This window comes from Cryptococcus neoformans (assembly GCF_000091045.1).
Source record: "Cryptococcus neoformans var. neoformans JEC21 chromosome 14 sequence".
Lineage (NCBI taxonomy): Eukaryota > Fungi > Basidiomycota > Tremellomycetes > Tremellales > Cryptococcaceae > Cryptococcus > Cryptococcus deneoformans.
Window position 1 is genome coordinate 110,441 of NC_006683.1, and position 14,522 is coordinate 124,962.

Consider the following 14,522-nt stretch of genomic DNA (forward strand, 5'->3'; position numbering starts at 1 on the left):
TTCGAGAATCTCCTCAACTTCGGCACGGAGTTGCTCGTCAACGATCAATTCTGGTCGAAGGAGAGAGGTGAAGACACGGAAGGGATGAATGTCGAGGGCTTCAGGGGTGACCGGTCGGAAAGCAGTAGCATGGACGGGGACACCTGATGTGGAGAGATCGTAGTACCCGACGGGGAACATGCCGAGTTGACGGAAGAGACGGGCAATCATGGCGAGTTCAGAAGGTTTACCGAGACGGATCGCACCATGTCGCTCAACTCGGAGACGGTCTGTACATCGTGCGAAGATTAACTGGATGTTGTTGCAAGAGAAGAAATAGCTCACCTCCAACTTCCCATAAACCAGGCGAAGCGGTGGTCACTTTGGAGTTGACTTCATCGACAAGAGATACGAGGTCGCCGTAAAGAGGGACTTCTTGCCTGTACATATCTGAGAGGGCAGTGCAGAAATCTGCGCGGAGCTCATTGGGGTCAACGAACTTGGACTGGGTGAGCGTCATGTTGGTAGCTGTGGTGAGGGCAGAATGCGAAGAAGGATACTGAGGGCTAAAGAGTCGTCATGGCTGGCACTGTATTTTTATATTCCATTCTCCCTAATCGCCTGAACGGTGCGAGAACTGCAGAATAACAGCTATCAGCTTGCAGCTGCCCGAGAGTGGAGAAAGGGTGTGACGCAGCAAAACGAATCATATCAACAAATAGCACAAGTCACCGCACACCGCACAAGCGCGCTTATCCTCCTTATCCGCCAGGCGGCGCACTCCGACCTCCATTTTCTCGGTCCTTCTCGGTTATCAGCGATCAGCTGAATGATTGATAGAGCGAGCTACGAACAGTTGATGCACGCAGACGAGGCAAACATACCAAACAAGGCTTTAAAAAAGAATGGTTCACGGAAGACGGAAAGGTTAAACGGGTGAGTGTCTTCGGGGGTTGAGATCTGCCTTGGCGTGCGTTGAGGTCAAGAAACTTGCGAGTTAGCTGAGGCCCGCTTGAAGATGATCCTCCGAAATACCGCCGCAAACGATAAGACAGTTATATGTAAGCGGCTTATTGGTCTCTATCTTTGTTTTAATGTATGCAAAGGTCTACTATGTGATGTGGCAGGATGAGTAGTTCTCAGGTAGCAACAATTATTCTTTGATCGCTCATGGCTCTTGCTTACAGCAGAACCAAACACAGAAACAGGGGAGTGTTACGTAACAGACTCGTTCATCAACCAGAAGCTGCTGAAGAGTTGTGGAGGGATCAATGAGTCATGGTCAATTTCTTGATTTCTTCAACTTTCTTCTTCTCACACCTTACACATCACCCTCACGCGAAATGCCGGTTCCTACTCAGTCAAACCATGTTTATACACTCTTTCCTACCCTTACTCGCGAACAGATCGACGCTGCTCGCACTTCAGCGTGGTACGATACTTTTGCGGACCTCACCTTCCCAGCCCAGTTTATTGATCTCAAGAAACTGGGCGAAGAGGAGGAGTTCTTGAGGGTGAGTACCGACGCTCGGATACATTCTGTGTGACAGTATGTTAATCAGTGGGAAAGTGGCTCGAAGCTGATTCGATTTTTCTGCCAGAAGGCAGCGAAGGGTAAGCTGAGTAACCAGTGCCGAAATCGTTTCGTCATTTATGGAAGCTAACTCAGACTGTCGGCAGAAGTCAACCGCCTCCTATATCTACGGTCTCCGATTCTTTACCTACGCCTCGATCTCGCTCCAATTCCGGCGCTGATGACAGCAGCTCCTCGTCTTCTGTTGCGCCCGTGTATCACCTACCGAAGCTCAACGCTGCTGTAAGACAAGCTATCGAGCAATATGGTGGTGCTGTATTTCCAAAGCTCAACTGGACCAGTCCAAAGGTAAGCCTTTGACCTATTACGGTGCCAGCGGTCACTATAATTCGTATGACAGGACGCCGCGTTTATACTCCCCCAAGCATCCTCAGGGCCGTTATACTGCTCTTCCCCTGCGGACATGTACTTACTCCTCAAATCAAGCGATTTTATCTCTCATGATATTGACCACGAAAGGGCGTACTCTGGGGTACAAGATCCGCAGGTTGAGGAGAAACCAAAGATTGAATTGGTCTTAAAGAAATTTGAAAGCCTCAACCCATCAAGGGAAGTGAGATGTTTTGTACGAAACAACGTGCTTGTTGGTAAGCCTCGCCGCCTGTGACCATCTCTCAGACATTGTTAATGATATGCATAGGCATAACGCAGCGTGACATGAACTTTTATGATCATTTGCAGCCAGAAGAAGTACGCAGTAAGATCTCTCGAACAGTGCGGGAGTTCTGGGAGGACGAAATTCGGGAAAACTACGAAGGAGGGGATGACTGTAAGCTTCTCATGACCCTTCCTCACCGTCAGCGCTGACTCTTTTCAAGATGTTTTTGACCTCTATCTATCTCCAAGCTTTGACTCAGCAACTATCATCGACTTCCAACCATACCGAGAATCTACCGACCCTCTCCTCTTCACATACGAAGAGCTCCTTGCTATTCTTCAAGACTCTGTGTCCCCATCCGACTCCGAGTTTCGCCCCCGATTGCCATTATTTAAAATTATTGACTCTCAAGCCCACCCTGCTGTTACGAGGAATGCCCCAACTTACCAAAGCAATATGATGCCTTTAGAGATGATTGAATTTAGTGAAGGCAGAAACATGGCCGAGTTTAAGGAGGCATGGGATGAGGCTGTGAGAATGGGTATGACTGAATAATAGATCTCTACGATTCTGTTCATGGTAAATGACTAAGTGATGAACTGTGGTATCGTCCCCTGACAAGCTATGCAACATTACTCTCCATTCAACATTAAAGCTACAGGATATCATCTCAGCACTTCGCTTTCGAATCATTCAATCTAATGGACGTGGGTGTTTTTACTGCTGTGACCAGCGATCTTGTCCCTGATTTGGTGCAAGATCCCACCGCACCAGCAGAGTCGTTACCAGGTGTAACGTAGTCTCGGGTCTGTTGCGAGACAGACTTGGTCTCATCCGGCTGAACCTCGAATTGGGTTCTGCAAGATGACAGTCAATGACCGTCTTCGATATCGAACCTGAGATGGGAAGCATGGACTCACTGATCAGTCTTTTGCTCGACCTTGTCACCAAGGCTCTGTTGCCCGCTGGGCTTAAGAGAGTTGGCGGTACTGCTAGTGTCTTGACGAAAAGCATCATGGCTGTGGCCGTGCGTGTTACAGGTAGTGTTAACCATGCTCCAGTGAATTTCTGAATCAACATAGTTGGCGGATTGGGAAAAAAACTTACCGCCTGACATCCTGTTGCACATTCTCCTTGGCCTTGTCGGCATCATATTTGAAAGCGTCAGGGGTGATGTGCTGGCTCGCTGCCGATTCAGGGGATCAGCCCAACCTGTCACCTAAAAACAGACAAAAAAAATAGGACGACATGCCGGCCTCAGAGTTGCCCTGCCCAAAAGTCATAGTGGTCGCTGCGTCTATGATGTTGGTTTGAGGAGATTGATAAAATGAGTTGGAAATTCAAGCCAAATTACTTGTTGTTGGGATCCTATTTTCCCAGAGATGGGAGGTGATTATATATATCTTGCAAGATGGACTAAGCATTCAAGATGATACGTTAAGATGCCAACTAGTCAAGATGGGATATGACGCAAAAGAGATGGAAAGTTGGTGTATTGGCGTAGAACAAAGGATCAGAGCGTTCAAGACGAGTCAGTAGTGACTCATGAGTGTGTGAGTCACGTAGGCCAGGTCTTTGGGATCATTTACTCAAAGGTGGTGGTGACGCTGGATGTCGAGACATGGAGGCATGAGTTCAAAGAGAAGCAGAGTTGAGTAAAGATGGGAATGATGCAACGGTTGTATATAATCAATAGTTATTGTAGAATAGACTTGGGAATAGATGCATGAAGCGCCAAAAACACATGATTATACAACCTAAAATGTCACCTAATACAACTGATGAGAAAGACCGAAGACTTGATATATGGCTTAAAAACTCGTTGATTACTGAGGTACAATAAATTTGACACCTCCCCGTTGAGGGGCCCATCGAAGATGGTCACGGTCTTCGTAAATGTGCTTGCTGAGCACTAGATCCAATAGTCATCAGCTACTGTAAATAGGCGATAAAATAAACAAGGACGATAAAGAAGAACGTACTGTAGGTGGCTCCAGAGCACATGACTACGACGATACCAATTAAGGGGTAGGCATCAACGGGAACAGGGACATCACGGAAAAAGGCTTGAATCTGCCATGTTCGTATGTGTTAGTCACTGTCTTCTCTATAAGAGACTAAAATGTGTGACTTACAGGTCCAACTTGGGCCGGAGCAGCAGTGGTGATCTTCCTGGCCATCAAGGTACGAGCCATAGGCATAGTGGTAGCGGTGGTTCGAAGAAATGATCGAGCAAACATTGTCGTTGTGATTGTGGATTGAGGGTGGAAGATAGCTTAGTTGCTAGGTGTAGTTGGCTGAATGCGATGCGGTAGGTACTGGTTGCTATGAGGCAAGTGAAGATTTAATATTGTGTTACTGTAGTGGTGATCTTCGATACCTTAAAGGCATGTCTTATATATGCAAGAGGCCTGTTCATGTTCGGCATACGGGCCCCAGGTCGGAAGTTATCGTTATTGATAATTCATTTTATTCCGTGCACTTCATTTAGGTGAGTAATAAAATGTTGTCGAAATCTACGCACATCAGTTGCTCAAACATGCCGGAGGAACACGCCGATGTGAACGGATAAGAAAACCTCCCGTCGTTTTTTATCTTCCTCCGACGTGTTGCTGTCAACCGATTGAGTCACTATTGCTTTTCTATAGCTTTAATAAGCCCGAAAGTCATCGTCAAAGAGAAAATACAAATCATCGGAAAGAGGAAGAAGAGGAGGATTTTTTGTAATAGGATGATGTGTTGCGTCCGATTCCGTGAGATTTACCGGAAGAAATTTCTCCGCTACCCTTCTTAATGGTTCCTGAAAATTCCGCTTTGATGGCTAGCGGTCTTCGCCGCTTTGTCTTCCCATGGTCCTGTTCCTTCCGACTGATAAGATGCTCGAAAGCGTCCGAGTCCGACACTCACGATATCAGAGAAATCTCACAGGCTGGAAAGTCTTGTGCCGCCGGCAGTTGAGCATGGTTCCCGGAAGAAATAGTTGCGGAAGTCGGGTTATGGAAAATGGTTGTGAACTTATAGATGAGGTAAAAGATATATAAACCTTTCAATTCGAGAGGCTTGAAGGTCCGGTCTCATCAAGCAACACAACAGCCATTATATCTGCCTTAGAAGCAATCTTCTACAACAAATACCATCACAACCACAACCACAACCCACAACACCATATCAGCAATGTTCGCTGCCAGGTCCCTTCTTCGATCTTCCACTATGCCTATGGCGAGGAACATGATGGCAAGGAAAATATCTACAGCCGCTCCAGCCCATATGGGACCAGTAAGTTTACCTCAAGGCTCACTTCTAAGCAGAAATACTTGCTAACCCGATCTGCTATTATAGATCCGAGCTTTCTTCCATGATGTTCCCATCCCTGTCGATGCCTACCCTTTAGTCGGTATCGTCGTCGTCATGTGCTCCGGAGCTACTTACAGTACGTTTTTTACTGGCTGTATGGCATTGCAAGGCTCAATAGCTAACAGTTTTCTTATTGCAGTGCTCAGCAAACACATCTACGAAGATCGTGACCATCTTCGATGGGCTCCCCAACGAGGAGGTGTCAGGTTTCTCCTCCCTAACCAATAATCATCTGGCTTTCAATCGACATTATTATAATACCGCTTCAGACCCTGTACTGCAGTGGGAGACTTTGATACATTAGATATTCTTGACAGTTGTTGTACCTGTATAATCACTTATTGGCACATTAACATGCATTTGCATAGGGCTTGATATTGAAATCTTGGGCATATCAAAGCACGGTGGCTGTTTCGTTAGTATTGTAACTAGTTCATGTTGTATAATGATTTTGAGAGTAATTCCATTACCATCTAGTCAGCTACTCTTCCTGTCATCAACTCCGATGATAGTCAAGCAAACGATTAGAGGAATCCTGATGTGCGTACCTTTGTTTCGATCTGCTTCGTAGAGATTCCCAATGATATATTCGCGAACTCAGCCAAATTCGAAGGAAGCGCATGAGCGACCTCCTTTCATTATCAGGCCACATCGGAATCTACTGTTGCCACTGACTTTAGTAGGCGAGTGGAATCCACCCTCAACCCTGCTGCTGAACCGTGGTACCCAGCTCAAGATACTACTGTTAAGGCTTCTAGGCATGGGATTTCAGATGCTACGCAGGCTTGTAGCCAGCCTTCGACACGGAATAGCCAGAAATAAATAGTTATATCGAGAGACGACGCATGGAAATGGGAAAGAAGGGGCCCTTTCCTGATACCTGACAGTTTGAGAACCATCTGTTAATATACATGCTTGAACCCGTAATCTAGTTCGAAAGATAAAAAAGCAAAAAAAAAATAGAAAAAAATACCGTTAAACTATGTTGTATGACCCTTGCGCAAGATTAATCCACATGTCGTTTCATTTTGAACCATATCTTAGAGACAACCAGTGGGACCGGACCCAACATAGTCTTTGCCCAACAACTCTGGAGCAGGTCGAACACCGCGCTCACTGAACATTAGGTCAGCATCCATCTCACGTTTAGCGCACTAAACATGGAAATCAGAATCCACGTACACCTCATCCACAGCCTTGACAAGATCGTAGTTGATCTCGTCGTTAACAATCGAATCTTTCTTGTATGCAGGATGGGATGTGATGAATTGCCTGATCCAGGTAGCAGGGGTGACGAGGTCGCCTACGATTGGTTTCTGTCAGCATTTGCAGGAGGATAAAAAACATGTAAACATGGAGTGACATACCCTTTGCTCGATACTTGATTAGATCGAGATATTTTCGCAAGTCACACTTTGTGCACACATCCACATTGAGCGAGTTCAAATACGCATTCACAACGCCCATCAACCCAGGGAAGTTGTCCCCATTTCCATTAATAACTTCGTCCAACGTCATCTCATCAAACTCATCCCCAACGTCATCGTCGATTGGTGTACTGCATGACGACGCAGCGGAAGATTCGCGCTCGTGGTTTGGTCGATGGGCGTGGCCGTTGCTGGTACTGTTACCGTTAGGAAGGAGATAATTGGAGTTTTGAGGGGTTAAAACAGTGGGCGATTCGGGGACAGGAGGGGAGACAGGGCGGGAGTGGTAGTCGAATCGGGAGTAAGGATGGTCCAAAGGGAATACATTGCGTCGGAAGAAGAATTTGTTAGCAATAGCTGCATTACGTTGTTGAGAACGTTGCATGTTTTCATCCACCTTCAAACCAAATTAGTAAACCTTTTTCTCGTCCCTGAGTACTTCATTTCTTCTTTTTTTGTGCTTTTGTGGCAACTCACCTTTGATATGGGCATGTAGAAATTGAGGTTGAAGCTAAGAATAGCCCTTGTGAGGAGCACGATAAATATAGAAAACGCCGCATTCTCAAAGTCGGTCATTTGTACCTCCATGCTCCTAAACTCGACTCTCCAGCCGATAGGTGAATCGACAGGCGGAGGCTTAAATCTTATCGTTTGCCAGTTGGTCGATTGAATGTTTTCAAAGTGGTCCATTGACTCTTCATCGTTCTGGTCGATGGTTTCAGAGAATTGCACAAGAGGGTCGCGGATAAAGAGGTGGCCGATATGACTGGCAAGCTTATCATCAATGCCTGATGGGCGTGTTCAGTTTGAGGACCTTCTTTGGCAAGCTTTAAAAACTCACCGTGTTCTAAAAGCCTTTGTCGGACTTTTTGGTTCACTGGTACATCAATGTCATGATACTCGGGCTTGTTACGTTCATCGTTGGCAATGTAAAGGTCAACAGAGTCGTATCGCGACTTTGGCACGCGGTAAGTGTCCTTCCTAAGTGGCTGAAACGCGAAATCAGAACGATCCGCCATTAGAAAATTTATGCAACGAATAGACGCACCTTGAGACCCCTCTCTTCGTCATTTCGGTCATCCACACTCGCTGCAATCACATTCCATCTCGCATCTACATCCGCCAACTGTCCCTTGAACGCTGGGCTCGCAGCTGTCATGGCGAGCTACAACAAAATCTCGACTGTCAGCTCACATGTACTTTTTTGTTTCACTTGCATTTGAAATTGGCAAACGTACCATGATTGGAGCCACAGGAACTAATGCGTCATAGACCTTTCGGGCCTCGTCGACATTCCATGCTTGAAAAGTGATTTGCAAGCAACAACAACCCATACCAAAGGCCATCGCATCCATGTGGATGTAAGGGAAACCAGGAAGGGGTTTGGAAGGGCCAGCTGCTTCTCGGTCAGTATAGCTGAAGACGTAATCACTTTGGAGAGATTTACGAGGGCTTATAGTGGAAAGAGGAGGTCTTGAGCACCCTTTGGGGATGAGAGTGTTCTCATCGATAAACAACGGGAGTCGAATATCGACCTTGCTCCCTCTTCGCTGTCGGATGTTAGCCGTAAGAGTGCTTTAATGTTCATAAGCATTGATTTCATCAAGATGATTGCGCAAAACAGCTTACGGGAATCTCGCGTGAGGGTTTGTCAACAGCTCCCCCACATACTCGCTCCGACTACTGCTATTCTCTGTGTCCGGCTTAGTCTCCGGGTCGGTGAACGCGCTATCCTTCACACCCAATCTGGCCCAAGAGGTGAGAGTGATGGGAAGCTCGTGTGCCTTCAGATGGGATCGGATGATCTGGCGACGGAATCGCATGTCTGCTTCGACAGAGACGAGTGATGAAGGTGTGCCGGAAAAAGGGGTGCCTGGGGTGGATTCAAGCATGTATCGTCCGTATTCGGGGTGAAATGTGGGAATAGACGCGCTGCATACATCTGTTAGAATTTAAAGAGCAATCATAGGAGGATGTCAGAAACATACCATTCGGAAGGCTTGAACTTTTCAAGAGCAGGGTCAAGAGTCACGCTTTTTAATTTATTTAGGATTTCTGTTTGACGCAAGCTTAACCTTGCCGTCTTTTGTTCATCGTCGAACGATGCCACCATGTACTCGATCTAGCCAAATATCAGCATCCTTGATGTCCCCAATACCAAAAGCTGCAGACTCACTTCATCACCCCATAAGAGCCCTTTGCCAGTTTTGTCCTTCCACCGATCCCAAGTGTTTAAGAACTGCGCGATACCGTGGTCACGAATATGATCCGCGAGAGGCTTCGTCTGCTCCCATGTGAGCGGCGTTCCAAGTGCGAGGAGACCCATGCGGCGAGAATACTACGAGTAGGAAACTTGAACCTTCCGTTAATGGGTTGCGATGCGCGCCGATATACCGATGACCGAGGTAGAGTTGTTGAAGACGGAGTTTAGAGCGATTCACTGGGTATCGTTTGGCCGATGTAGAGGCCTACGTAGAAAACGGGTATGAATAAGCTACAAGGAGGGTTACAGAGCAAGCTATAAAGCAAATCGAAGGCAAATGATCGCAAGTACCCACAACTTTGAACACTGCGTCGTCGAAAATCAAAGTAATATATTGAAATTGTAATGTCGGAAATTCGGGATCGTCCGATGGGCAAAGAAATCGACTCGCAGCTGACGAAACACTGGTCGGGTATAGCCTAGATATCTTTGGCGGATAATCGCTGTAGGTATTATGGCCTTTGGCGGAGAGATGGTGCCATACGTAAAAGGGAGATATGGGAACAGGTTTTTTTCAAAAAAAACAGAGAAACGGGTAAGCTACCAGCAAATATGACGAGCGCCCCGGCTAAAGATGGGCAGCGAGCAGCGATTCGACGGCGGTTCAGGCCCTGAAGTCTCGACAGCGAATTAGGTAAGCCCAAAACAGTTTTGCTGACAAAGTCATGCAGGAGCGCACGTATGACATTCCTCCGCGGCGAAGCATCTTTGCTCGCCATAAATACACATGGCCATTGGCTGCATGATGCTAGGGCGTTTATATTCTGCTGCAGGTGCTTTTGGGGTGTGTATGAGACGGTGGAAGGGAGGTGAGAAGGAAGTGTCGCTTCTGGCGATGGCGTTCTTCTCTGATCTGTTGTTGTTGTCATCAGCGGAATTAGAGAGGAGGAGAACAGGCAAGGGTACGTTATGGACAAACACCAACTGCACATTCCTGTATATGATATGACACCAGGCCAAGTGGGGGAGATCGATGTCCACATTGCTTCTTATCAAAATTATCCGGCTGATTATTGAGTGATGTTGATGGCGGAAGAAGGAACAAGGGTGGTTGGCGGCGGGTGTAGGTATGGCCTTTGCGGATCACATCAGAGTGGGGTATGGCCGTTGATTGCTAATGGTGGTCGAACTTACGTGATGTGATTGGAGAGATTGAAGGTTATTTGCTTTCAACGACATGACTGCAGCAGGCAATCTCGTGTCCATGTTCAACACAACCCGATGCATCTTCAACTCCTTTTGCCAGTCGTCTCATCACCCAATATTGCGCTACTTCATTCATTCCACTGACATTCCTATTCGTTACCTGTTACACTCGCTAGTGCGAGACATTCGATTCGATGGAAGTAAAAGAAAAGGGAAGAGAGAAGTGAGAGAAGAAACAATATGAGGTGCTTATTACTAGTTATCGCAGTGATCGTGAACGAGAAAAATAGCTATGACGGTACAGTTTTACAAGTGACCATAAGTGAGCCATGTAAAATGCTGCCAAAGAGGAAAAAGAAATGTTGCGATGCGCTTGCTGAATTATTTATTATACTTTGACTGTTTTGATAGCGGCACTGTCGCGCCCTTCAGCATCTTTCATCATCCCTCACCATCCAAACTCAGTCCATATCGACGTCGCACTCCCTTCGTGATGATCCAATACCATTCTCCTCATCTTCATCCTCTTCATACTCTTCCTCGTCTTCATCCTCATCCTCATCGTCGTCCACCGCGTTCTCATTGTCGGAATCGCTATCCATTGATTGGTCCGCAAGCATCGACTGAGGCTGTGAAAGAAAGATTACCATGGACGTTAGCTATGTAACTCTGGGTACTTCAATCGAGACCAAAAAAGAACTCACCATGAGAGACTCTCCGGTATAAGTGAATCCTCGGAAGTTTTCTTGCACACTGCTCGTCAAGGGACTTCCGTTTGCCCCAGGCAACCCAGGCCTCTGTGCCTTGTTGATCGCAACACCACCACCAGGCACACTTCCGCTAATACCTGCTCCGGGGCCGAGATAGGAGTGCTTCCCCGGCTGGCTCGCCGTACCAGGATCAACAGTAGCATTCACGTCCTCCCAAGGCACAATGCCCGCATCAAGTAATGAAGAGTTTGTGAACTCGGGGTCAAAGTTGGCGACAGATTCGTCAGAGTCGACAATAGGTTTAAATGGTGGAGTGATCTGTTTCTTGTAAAGCAAGTCCCAATCAATGTTCTTAAAGAACGGATGTTCCTTGAGTTCAACAGCACCGCGGTGGGATCCAAGACGGTTCTGAGGATTTCGGTTAAGCAACCCTTTAACGAACTGCTTGCCGTCGTCCCCAATGACATTCTTGGGGAATCTAATCTTGCCGTAACCTACAAAGCTCATCAGCTTGCGTAACACTCATCTACAGAAGAAAGCACACTCACAGATCAATCGGTACATCTCCTGAGTCTGCTCAGCGTAAAATGGACTCCATCCACAGCACATCTCGAATAACAATACACCGAGCGACCAAAAGTCGACATGCTTGCCGTAACCTTTCTCATCGAGCAAAACCTCGGGTGCAAGGTATCTACTTCTCATCAGCAAAAAAAGCTCAATAAAAATTCAGTAGAAGCCAAAACTCACTCGGTAGTACCACAGAAGGTGTTAGTCAACTTGTCATCCGTCAAATCAGGCTTGGACAATCCAAAATCACAAAGCGCCACATGGCCTGTCGCGTCCAAAAGAATGTTCTCCGGTTTCAAGTCTCGGTACACAATGTTGTACTTGTGAAGATGTTCTAAAGCCAAAACCAACTCGGCAATGTAGAACCTCGCCCGATCTTCGCTGAAACGACCTTCCTTTTGTAGATGCCAGAACAGTTCACCACCGCATTTGTAATCGGTGACAAAATACAGCTCGGTATCAGTTTGGAAAGAAAACTTCAACCCAACAAGGAATGGACACTCCAAAGAGCATTGGAGGATCTTGCGTTCACCAATAGTGTGCGCGACCTCCTTTTTTGCCACGATTTCCTTCTTGGAAAGAACCTTCATGGCGTAGATTCGACGAGTATCCTTCTTGCGAACTTGGAAGACTCGACCGAAAGTGCCTCGGCCAATAAGTTTGAGGAACTCAAAGTCGGACGGTTTGAGAGAAATGCGTTTCTACGCATAGTTTAGCTGGTTTCAAGTTAAAGAGAAACGACCGACTTACCCTGATAATGGTGTAGGTCATTTGAATCCAGACCTCACCAGTGACAGCCTCGTCACCCCGGGTGTCCAATTTGTACCAATTATCAAGAACGTAGCCATCTTGTAGAACCGGCTTGATATCGAGCATTCCCAAAAAGCCCTCGCCGTCTCGGTTTCGATCATACACAGAGAGATGCAATGTGGGCTTGCTCGAAGTGACATCGCTAAGATGATGTTCAGCCAAGCCAAACTTCTTCCTCAAACTGTCTAAGACTCACAAAGAAACCTCTTCCTTCCAAACAGGATCCCCCGGACCAGGTTTACCCAACCAACTACCACCAGCAGGCTCTTCCGCCTTTGGTGTCATCGTACCGCTTCCATCTTCCTTCTTCTTACCCCTTCCCACTGCATCCGCAAACGCTCTCGATATAGCGCTAACACCAAGCCCGCTCGAACTCCTGGTCAAGTTACCGGGTGTGCCTATCGGCTGAGGCGTAGAAGTAGTGAATGGGACAGAAGAGGCGGACGTGACAGGATGAGGAGGACGAGAGACGTATTCATTCTTTTCAAACTGAATGACGACGTAGGGTTGAGGGTCGGCTCCGGGTGAATGAGAGACAGCCAAACCACGGGCAGAGATGACCTTGACCCGGAGAGTTCCTCTGGGACCGGTTGTCCTAGAAGTTTGTGACAAATTTGCCTGCGAGTTCTCCGTAACGGCTTCGGCAGATTCAGTAGTACCTTGTGCATCATTGGACATTGCCTTTCTCATCTTTGGAGGCTCGTGCAAGCCAAAACCGAGGCCTCCGCTAGCGCCGACACTGTCACCCACGGTTACACCCGTGGTTGGCTGGCCGGCTCCAGGAGTAGCGAGTGGCAACGACGTGAAACCATGGCTGATAGGTGTACGCAGACCTGGCTGTTGGCTTCCAGCTGGAGAGGACGTGCGCTTAGGATCGAGAGAAAGGTTGGCGGCACTCTTGGTTAAGCCTGCAGGACTGGTAGCAGCTTGTGGGGCATCGAAGGGGTCGGTTTGCGGATGAGCCGATGCTCGGGGTGTGGCTTGGTCAGGGGGACCGCCAAAGGCAGAGAAGGAATGGGAGGGAGAATGGCTCGGTGACTGGGCATTAGAGGGGTTGTTGTTGTTGCTGTTGCTGCTGGACGACGGCCAGAGTTGCTATAGTATGCCGTGACAGATGTGGCGTAGTCAGCACCAGAACTGAGGGGCAAGCAAATTTGCACAGTATATTGCCGCCAGCAGGGAAAAGGAGTACACACCTTGACACCCTTGAGCATGATGTTCAATTTCAGGCTCTTTTGGGAAGACGATAAACAAGCAAAGAATAGTATAGAGCGACAAATAAATGGGACTAGATGGGACTCGACGAAAACAAGATCGAAAAGCGTTGAGATTCTGGCGCGCGGGTGGATTTGTTTGTCTACTGCGCTTTGAGAGACTCTGGGGACGATCGAGTAGAATTGAGTGAAGAACGCAGTGGCTTAGGTTAAGCAGGATGCGATCCCCAGAAGACGAAAAGTATAGGATACAGTAAACGTCTGCGGTGGAAAGAGGAGATGAGCGTTCCAAAAGCCTGCAAATGAAGCGATGCTCCATCCCCAGCTCTTGGCCCACCAACAGCCAGGTCCAGACTTGCGTCATACTCTTTTAATATCGAGCTATTACAAATACATTCCACTTTCTAATCAGGTGACTAGCGGGTTACATAGTAGGCAATTCATTTACACTTCTATTATGAGGAACTTGGCATCGTGCGCCGGGAGTGCCTACGGTGATCATTCGTTATGAATGATCCGTCGCTGAGAGATTTTTCGCAATGCAACTCTTCTCTCACCTTTACTCTTTCTACTGCAAGTACGTTTTACGACCTCCTTGAGAAGCACAGAAATCATCAAGAAGCACGAAGAAGGTCCATCAGGAGCTTTTAGCGTCGATGACGCAGTGACAAAAAAAGCAGTGGTCGATCATCGCAGTCGTGTCACATCGCTTCCACCATCGACCAGCAACATGACCCATTGTCGTGTGTTGTGTGGGCAGACAAGAAACAATAAATAGGTCTTTCAGCTCCTATTCTTCTTCCCTTTCCCCTCTGAGAACGCGTGTCAGGACTCAAAACCGACGAAGATACTTAGTC

The 14,522-nt window shown here is 47.3% G+C and overlaps 7 protein-coding genes across 9 annotated transcripts in view; 2 read left to right on the forward strand and 5 right to left on the reverse strand.

Moving 5' to 3' along the window:
- The window catches only part of CNN00300 (conserved hypothetical protein), a 1,807-nt gene extending 1,144 nt beyond the window's left edge, over positions 1–663 (reverse strand). The window contains exons 1-2 of the mRNA XM_568545.2: positions 325–663; positions 1–269 (exon numbers count right to left, since the gene is read on the reverse strand). The exon at positions 1–269 is cut by the window's left edge and continues 278 nt beyond it. Coding sequence (XP_568545.1) covers positions 1–269; positions 325–499 — 444 coding nt within the window. The 5' untranslated portion in view covers positions 500–663. The remainder of the gene's footprint in view (positions 270–324) is intronic.
- A 634-nt stretch (positions 664–1,297) lies between these two features.
- Positions 1,298–2,823, forward strand: CNN00310 (hypothetical protein; the record flags this gene model as incomplete). Of its 2 annotated transcripts, none has more annotated exons than XM_024658360.1 (6): positions 1,298–1,493; positions 1,550–1,593; positions 1,660–1,861; positions 1,914–2,160; positions 2,214–2,342; positions 2,392–2,823. In XM_024658360.1, 6 exons carry the CDS (start codon positions 1,323–1,325, stop codon positions 2,724–2,726), a joined length of 1,128 nt encoding a protein of 375 aa, XP_024514044.1. The 2 variants fall into 2 exon arrangements, with proteins under 2 accessions (XP_024514044.1, XP_024514686.1); XM_024658871.1 differs by having other exon boundaries at positions 1,323–1,493; positions 1,663–1,861; positions 2,392–2,726.
- Positions 2,735–3,633, reverse strand: CNN00320 (hypothetical protein). The gene is made up of 4 exons (XM_024658361.1): positions 3,424–3,633; positions 3,279–3,357; positions 3,092–3,190; positions 2,735–3,028 (listed from the first exon to the last, which is right to left on the reverse strand). The coding sequence occupies exons 1-4, from the start codon at positions 3,452–3,454 to the stop codon at positions 2,842–2,844; spliced, it is 396 nt and encodes a 131-aa protein (XP_024514045.1). The 5' UTR covers positions 3,455–3,633; the 3' UTR covers positions 2,735–2,841.
- A 269-nt stretch (positions 3,634–3,902) lies between these two features.
- On the reverse strand, positions 3,903–4,516 carry CNN00330 (expressed protein). The gene is made up of 3 exons (XM_568551.1): positions 4,307–4,516; positions 4,154–4,244; positions 3,903–4,083 (listed from the first exon to the last, which is right to left on the reverse strand). Exons 1-3 carry the CDS (start codon positions 4,409–4,411, stop codon positions 3,998–4,000), a joined length of 282 nt encoding a protein of 93 aa, XP_568551.1. The 5' UTR covers positions 4,412–4,516; the 3' UTR covers positions 3,903–3,997.
- Positions 4,517–5,211: 695 nt separating this feature from the next.
- Positions 5,212–6,494, forward strand: CNN00340 (expressed protein). Its single transcript, XM_568553.2, has 3 exons — positions 5,212–5,447; positions 5,511–5,601; positions 5,665–6,494. Exons 1-3 carry the CDS (start codon positions 5,346–5,348, stop codon positions 5,751–5,753), a joined length of 282 nt encoding a protein of 93 aa, XP_568553.1. The 5' UTR covers positions 5,212–5,345; the 3' UTR covers positions 5,754–6,494.
- CNN00350 (glutamate-cysteine ligase, putative) lies at positions 6,418–10,344 on the reverse strand. Of its 2 annotated transcripts, none has more exons than XM_024658362.1 (13): positions 10,122–10,344; positions 9,511–10,068; positions 9,129–9,420; positions 8,941–9,074; positions 8,582–8,884; positions 8,400–8,527; positions 8,191–8,348; positions 8,001–8,117; positions 7,794–7,941; positions 7,430–7,740; positions 6,893–7,349; positions 6,708–6,828; positions 6,418–6,641 (listed from the first exon to the last, which is right to left on the reverse strand). In XM_024658362.1, exons 3-13 carry the CDS (start codon positions 9,276–9,278, stop codon positions 6,566–6,568), a joined length of 2,103 nt encoding a protein of 700 aa, XP_024514048.1. In that variant the 5' UTR covers positions 9,279–9,420; positions 9,511–10,068; positions 10,122–10,344; the 3' UTR covers positions 6,418–6,565. The 2 variants fall into 2 exon arrangements, with proteins under 2 accessions (XP_024514048.1, XP_024514687.1); XM_024658872.1 differs by having other exon boundaries at positions 9,129–9,446.
- Positions 10,345–10,429: 85 nt separating this feature from the next.
- Positions 10,430–13,952, reverse strand: CNN00360 (protein kinase Sch9, putative). Its single transcript, XM_568558.2, has 7 exons — positions 13,648–13,952; positions 12,648–13,546; positions 12,392–12,593; positions 11,822–12,342; positions 11,620–11,765; positions 11,066–11,565; positions 10,430–10,990 (listed from the first exon to the last, which is right to left on the reverse strand). Exons 1-7 carry the CDS (start codon positions 13,663–13,665, stop codon positions 10,823–10,825), a joined length of 2,454 nt encoding a protein of 817 aa, XP_568558.1. The 5' UTR covers positions 13,666–13,952; the 3' UTR covers positions 10,430–10,822.
- Between the last annotated feature and the right edge of the window lie 570 nt (positions 13,953–14,522).